Source organism: Carassius carassius, chromosome 1 (genome assembly GCF_963082965.1).
Source record: "Carassius carassius chromosome 1, fCarCar2.1, whole genome shotgun sequence".
Taxonomy (NCBI): Eukaryota; Metazoa; Chordata; class Actinopteri; order Cypriniformes; family Cyprinidae; genus Carassius; species Carassius carassius.
This window is the reverse complement of record NC_081755.1, coordinates 21,940,218-21,948,063: the sequence shown is the minus strand read 5'-3', so window position 1 is coordinate 21,948,063 and position 7,846 is coordinate 21,940,218. Positions and strand designations below refer to the sequence as shown.

General features: G+C 36.3%; 1 protein-coding gene across 1 annotated transcript; it reads right to left on the bottom strand.

Annotated features, from left to right (window-relative positions):
- Positions 1-26: 26 nt before the first annotated feature.
- zgc:113333 (beta-N-acetylhexosaminidase) lies at positions 27-6,756 on the bottom strand. The gene is made up of 13 exons (XM_059518393.1): positions 6,438-6,756; positions 6,043-6,325; positions 5,855-5,964; positions 3,782-3,869; positions 3,414-3,578; positions 3,109-3,292; positions 2,702-2,773; positions 1,806-2,010; positions 1,609-1,691; positions 1,426-1,501; positions 1,252-1,347; positions 1,032-1,121; positions 27-430 (listed from the first exon to the last, which is right to left on the bottom strand). The coding sequence occupies exons 1-13, from the start codon at positions 6,515-6,517 to the stop codon at positions 232-234; spliced, it is 1,731 nt and encodes a 576-aa protein (XP_059374376.1). The 5' UTR covers positions 6,518-6,756; the 3' UTR covers positions 27-231.
- Between the last annotated feature and the right edge of the window lie 1,090 nt (positions 6,757-7,846).

Genomic DNA, 7,846 nt, shown 5'->3' with positions numbered 1-7,846 from the left:
AATAACTCAAGCACAGATTAAAAAACATTCATAGATGCAGTGTAGTGAGTCCACTTCTTCAAGAAGCGCATGCCCAGTGTAATTAGAGAACTTTTATTCAACATTTCATTATCTTTTCATCACTTCCAGCGAAGCCTTCAGGAAACAAGCAAGATCCCAGAGGTAGAAGAACTGTAGGAAGTCTGAATGCCACATTTTGGAACGTCTTTCCTGTTGGTCCTCTTGTCTGTTTCACCTCTTTTTTGAAGGATCAACCTTTGGCTGTCCATTGAGTTTAATGATTCGTTCTACATCAACCACCATCTCATGAAGTCTGTCCATGTGTTCGTTGACATTCTCCTCCAACCACTCCTCTAAAGTGTCTGGGTAGAAGATTGCCTCCATATTTTTCCGGAAAGTCAGTAAAAAGGAATCCCATTCATCCATCAGTCTGACAAGAGGGGAAAAAACACAAAAAATGTAGGCTACTATATTTTCGTTTATGTACCTCACAGCATAATCAAGCTTAGCCAGAAATTCTAGTTCATGGTTTATAATAATCACCTGCACAAACCTGCAAACATTCAATGTTCATCATTAACAAATGTTTATAGCTTTTAATTTTCTATTTTCTGTTCTCATAATTTGAGTTTAAATTCTAGTTTTTTTTTATATGTCTACACAAGTTTTAATTTTGTTTCAGTACTTAACTTAAAGTAGTACTTAAACTTCAGCTAACACGAACAAAATAGTTCTAATGGTTTTTAATTTTAGTTATCATTTTTGAAAACTTACATGACTTTTACGATGCTTCTTGAGTCAGTCTGATTTATTTATTTTTTTTTTGATACAGACTAATACATTAATGAATCTTTTAGACATTGTTGATGAAAAATCTCTGACAAATTCATTGACACAAAGTGGCTCACTATGACTGTGGGAACCCTGTATCCAAAAAATAATAACCAATATGTTTATGAGACATATAACAACAATACTGTTGCCAATAAATGCATCAAATAATATGCCAGTGCTAAAAAGAAAAAACATACTTTTTTAGTCCATCTTTGAAAAAAGCAAGATTTCGAGGGTTTGCAAAGCTGCGTTTGCGATGGTATGGACTGAATGATCCCTTGACATGGCTGCAAAACACAGGACAAACAAAATGTTAGCACAAGCTACAAGATGTTCAAGACAAAGGATTGAAAGCTTATGCTCTGCGTGAATGTCATATGAGCTCAGGTTAGGTCACTCGGAAACAGAGTCACTCACTAGCTCTGCATGATCTTTTTAACTGAACTCTCGAGGTCGTCCTTGAACTTCTTCACCATTTCATAAACATCTGAGCCAGGAAAGGATGCACCCTTACTGTAGAACGGTCAAGAGAGTATCCATTACATACCTCACAATCGATTCACATAGGTCTATATATGAACAAGTTCATACCACTCATTTTTGCTCAGCTCAATCTGACACCCAAGGAGACGCTCTACCTCCTTCTGTGCCTCCAAATCAAATGAACCTAATGCAAACAAAACACTTTGTAGTATATCACATATGATGTGATTCAACTCATTTATGAAACAGCATGTTAGACACTCAATAATTCACGTTGCTTCAGACACTCACCGTTTTTCAGCATCTGAAGACAGACAGCCAGAGAAGGGATGGCCACAGGGAGAAGCTCACACAGCACAGTGTGATGCTCATACCTTCAACACACATAGGTTTATTAATGCACTAGGTTGAGAAGTTGGTATAATGGCATTGCATGTTTGATGGCACAAAGTATTTGAACAAACAGTTCTGTAAAACTGCAGGCTTACCTCTGCCAGCCAGTCAGAGCAATGCCTTGGTATACCACAGACTTGTACTGCGGCATGGATTGAATGACTTTCTGCCACTGAAGGTGGTTTTTTAAATGGTGACTGATTGGGGTCCATTTCTGGTCAATTCCAGAGGCTCCTTTGAAAGCGCTAGCAAACCACACACCCTTGAATCCAGCCTGTTCATACTTAGAGATATAGTTACCTACAAACAATATTTAAACACAATGTTTTTAAATGATTACTATATTTTTCTACACAGATTTTGTTTTCAATGTTAATATAATTGTAAAATGTAGAAAAAAATGCAATGTTTAAATATTAAATATTCAATGTTTTTTTATAAAACGGATACACCTCTTTGTTTACGTCAGAGCCGTTGAGAAACAGAGTTTTTATACAGTCAAAGGTTACTAAAGCGTTTCTGGAAGTAGCCAATAGTTCCAAACAACCCATTCATTTCAGGGCTTCTCAAGCACACTCACCAGAAAGTTAAAGAAACTACAGCAGTTTTGGGCATTTTAACGCGTTAGTTTACCTCTCGGAAATCTGGCCAATAGTTGTATTTTATGAAACGCGTTATAGTAAAAGGGTTAGTTCAGCCAAAAATTATTTCATTAATGATTCACCCTCATGTCGTTCATGACATCAGAGGGTCAGTTCGAATTTGTTGAAGCATCGAAAATACATTTTGGTCCAAAAATAACAAAAATTATTGACTTTATTAAGCATTGTCTTCTCTTTTGGGTCTGTTGTGAGCGGGACTGCAGTGATGCTGCTGACGTACGAAGCTGCTGACGTGTTATCTTTGTTATTGGCGTGCCAGAAAACACGTTCTGTTTTAAGCTAATGAATCAGGTCAGTATTTTCATACGAGAAGCAGAACAGGGCCTTACCGATCTCTTTAACATCCATGTTTGGGGTGTACTTCCATATCATTGGCAATGCAAGGTCCTGCAAACCTGATTCTAAAATGTAAAAACCCACATCATGACCAAAAAGCACTACTGTGTTATTGCCACTGTATTTTTGAAACCTTGAAAGATGCATCAAGCAACAAAGTCTTTGTCCTGCCATGTTAAGTTACCTCTCACGGTATATTAGTACCCCCCCACCTAAAACTTTACAGAATAAACCATTAGATGTCACTGTTAAGTCTAAAAATTACAGCACACCTGTTACAAATCCTAATACTGTAATATCAAGTACTGTACATTACAGTAAAAGTGAGTTTTACTTGTAATATCTGCTATTTGATAATGGCAAACATACAATCACTGGCTTGCAGACTTTCTCAGTATACCTTTGATTGTGTCGGAGCTAAGTTTCCGAAACATGTCGTCCCACAAGATCAGCTTGATTCCTCGCTTCAGTTTGGTCATGAATCTCCCAACTGCGGTCACATGATTGAGAAACAGCTTTCCCAAGTCTCCATTGTTGGTTTTCAACCAGCGCTTCGAATCTTCACTTTCGCCCAGGCCACGTACCTACATGTATTTCATCCACAGTAGTTGATATGAGCTTACATTTGAAAGGAATAGCTCAATCAAAAAACGAAATGAAATACAACTATTTTCAATGATCCGTAGAGAATAAAGCTCCACCGACCTCATCAGCACCGATGTGGAACCACTTTGCTTCTGGGTGCTTCTTCATGACCTGCGTTAACATGTCTTGAACCAGATCCATGCTTCCTTGGGCCTGGGGGTTCAGGCTGTTGGGAAACGTTTCCACTTCTCTTAATTTGAAGTACTTCTCGTGTTTTAAGACAAACTGTGAAATGTGAACAGAAAGACTGGTACATAATGTACAGTGTGCTAATAAAGTAAAATCACAGTGCATCTACAGCATTTTAATGATTTTTGCCTCCACATCAACATAACCACCATGACTGGTTGTTCCTTCTACTGCTTCCCAGAAGTGAAAAAGTAAAAAAAGCTACAGTTTCTGTGAGATTGAGCTTCTTCTGTACTTACCTCCAAGTGTCCGAACACCTGCACCAGAGGAATCAGTTCAAGCTTGTGCCGTTTGGCCAGAGACTTCATTTCCTCTATATCTTCCACACTTTACCAGAGACAAAAAAAATAAGCAAGAGAAATAAGGATTAACAAATCATCAGCTTATGATCTTGGACTATAATAAGGCAATACAGGGAACTACACTAACCTTTTCCACTGGTGGCACTTGCGCGACTAACTTTTTCAGTTACTGGCGCAAAACATGATTTGGTCGCACAAATTTTTTATAGTAAGCCGCTCTGGATAATAATGAAACTGTATTGCATTCAGATGTGCTTTTAATTTTCCTTGCCATCTTTTAAACCACAAGCCTTCTTGTTTTATTTCTTACAGTACACACAGTGCATTGCTCTGTCTTGGTACCTTAACCCAGGGCCGTAGCTGGGGTTAGAGGGGCCCTGCCCTGGTGCAGGTTGTACAGTGGGCCCTTTCTGAAATTGTTTAATATTTACTGTATGTTCGTTCTATTTATTTATTTGTGCTATTTACACAATGTTTACTGTTTTTTATTTTATTTTTTAGTTTGTAGGTGTCCAGAAACTAATTTAAAGTAGCACTGCATAGTCTTCACTGTAAAATAAAACACACAGTCAAACCAAAATGTATTCAGACACCTTCAACATTTCCCACATTGTCACAGTTTATTTGTTATAGTTTAGCAATTGGTAATAAAATATGACAAGAACTCAGAGTTAAACTGTGTCGGAACAAATAACTCTTGATAATTTCGGATAACTTTAATAAAAAGATATGTAATGGAATCAACCAAAACTTCAGACAACTGTCAGTATGACAATATTTACACAACTATCAATACTTTGTTGAACAGTTACCAAGCAATGCTTAATTTGGTTCAGTCTGTGGTGTGAAAAGGTTGCATTAGCAATTAAAGATAGAAACACTTAAGCAAAAAATGGTCAGGTCCCTAATTTTTAATTTTTTTTTATCAATTTCACTGGTAGCCTACAGTATGAAGAATTTTTGGGTATAATATTTCACAGTTCGCTGTATTTTGCTATACTCACTTACATAAATGAACTAGTGTCCTGCACCCACTAGTAAAAAAATATTATCAATTATATTTGATATTATATTTGACAAAGATATTTTTGGTTTGACTGTGGATAAATTCTTGTTTAAACTACAAAGTAATTCAGTCAAGAGCAGTGAGTGATTTACTTTCATTTTCATACATTAAAGACACTGACAGCAGAGCTGGTAAATTAGGTGCGGTCACTTTAAGAGACAACGCATCCATTATAATGATACACATCCGATTTCTTTCTCAACTCTTTACTTTCACTTAAGACATAACCACAGACTTTTTTTGGACTGCTTTTAAATGTATTGACTATTTCTATGGTATTTATATTATGTTTCATTTCTTTTTTGATTCTCTTCGAGGCTTGGCATGCGTGCTAATGTTCTTCAGTAATTAAAATGAACCTGAAATAAAATAAAATGTAAAAATTATATGAAAACAGTAAACTAAAAAAAAAAAAATTGGTTAAAGCTAAATGAGATTATTTAAAATAAACAAACAAAACATACAATTTTTAACTCAAAATATTAATAAACTTAAAATATATAGAAGTACTAAAATTATAATAATATACTTTAAAATATAACATTAAAATATATATTTTATAAATGAGAACATGCAGAATAATTTAAGAAGAATATAAAAAAAATACATAAATGGTACTCTGAAAAGGTGAGTTTGAAGAGAAGAACATAAACATAAGTTGAAAAACGTATATAACGTATTTATAACAGCATTTATAATAGGAAATAATTCCAATTAAGTATATAAATAATACTGGTGATTATTATTCGCTGTCATTCTTTGGAAAAATGTTGCATACTGTAAATATTCTTCAAATATCTCCTTTTGTGTGCAGCAGAAATAACAGCGTACAGGTGTAGAATGACACGAGGCTGATTACATAATACCAGACCTTTCATTTGTGGGCAAACTGAGTCGAATTAAGTCAGGTTTAGTTAATCAGATGCTCAGAATCAGTCACCCACCTGTATGCAAAGCTTGATTTGAGAATGCTGAGCTCCCCCTCGTAAGGAAACATATCCTCATATTCCAGCAATATCCCAGTAGCACCCAGAGTTGACAATAGAGGGAATATCTACAAAAGAACATCAAAGCAAACTTTGAAAAAACTAACTATTATTACAATTTACCACATGTCTGCACACATTCCTACCTTTTCAAGGTATTTGACTTTGGGTGCGGCACCTTTCAGATCTAAGTGCACAATTTTTAATGGAGCCACGGGTGTATCATCAGGAACTTCTGGTTCTAACTCCACTTGGTTTGAATGGATCGTCTCTTTTTCCTCTGGCTGAACCTCTGTGTTGTCTGCATGTTCTTTTTTGACAGGATCCTCCTCATTGTGAACCAATTTCAGCTGTGGGATATGCTGGTTAGCCCAGAAATGACCACCTTGTATGATTTGGTTGGAGTCTAAACTCGTGCCTTTGCTTGAGCTATGAAAAGAGGGTAAGTAAAGTTTAATCACAAGCTTGTTCAGGATAGTGAAGCATGGCTTGATGCTGAAGCACGTGTACAAGGAGAGCCCACGAGAACTGCAAACCTCACCTGGGACGAAAGAACATTTTCGCCATGGCAACAATCACCAAGCAGCCCACGATCAACCTCATACACCTCTGAGTGTTCATGTCTGCTTCTGTGCAGGCGAATGAGATAAACCATAGAAATGAAGACAGGTGCTGAACTCAGGTGACCTTCAAAACTAAATTTGCATTGGAAATCAAGAGACGTAACGAAAAACTTTAGAATCTTTCCCTGTTTAAATAACAAGTGGAAAAGCCTGCACTTCTAAACACATCAGGGGCCAGTTGCATAAACTTAACCTCTATATTAAGACAGCGCCTTAAGTCCGACTAGCAGACAGTTGCTTTTATGTAACTGAATATATAAGACTTATAAGACCAGTCTAAACCTTTCATGCAAATGGCCCTAGTTTATGCATTTAAAGAAATCTATTTTAATGCCAAAAGTACGATAAATAATAATATAAAACACTTTACAAATGCATATGAAAACTTGGTCTTTTTTTTTTTAAGAATGTGGGAATGCATCAATAATCAAAAACGATCAACGACATAGCATTCATTTAATATATTTTCTCACAATTCGTACTCTTTAGCAGTAAAATAGATTTTTTTATCTTGCTCAAACAGCTGACACGACGCTTTATAAATGAATGAATGTTATTGTAATTTTTAAGAAACACTGAAATGTAGGCTATACTTACTCTGTTGAAGACCATTAATCCTTTAGATAAAAGACTTGAACTTATGAAGCATATAAGCGGACATAGATTTACTTCCGTATGAAGTGCATTTGTGAGCGGGGTCAAGTTGGTTTTGTTTTCGATATTCGTGACACATTCAGCGGTAAACGCCAATAACTCCAAAACGAATTGCCCTAAAAAAATCTGAGCAGTGTGACCGGCAAAAGGGCAAAGTTGATCATGTTTCACATCCTTCTTTTACTATATTTTCCCTCGATATAATAAACACGGCCCCGTACAAGCCGTCGCAATGTGCAGAAAGCCGGGAGAGAACGCTCTCAGCAGAGCCTTCAGTTAGGGACCGTGGGGAAAGTGCAAACTTTCTTCGTTTTTTGCTATAGCTCAGTATGTGTTTTTGTAATAGCTTTTTAGTTAAAGGGCATTTAGACATGAAACCAGTGTCAATCAATAGTGGGGGACAGTGGACATTTTTAACAACCTTTCTTTTTAACACTACTGGTGGAAAAGGGAATTGCATGTCCAAAATTAACCTTCTTTTTGTAATAACTTTCTACAGCAGGAAGATAGAGACATGAAACCAGTGTCAATCAATAGAGGGAGAGAGTGAATATTTTTCACATACTTTCATTTTAACCCAAGTGGCTGATTAGGGAATTGCATGTCCAAAATTAACCTTCTCTTTGTAATAACTTTCTACAGCAGGGACACAGAAACATGAAACCAGTGTCAA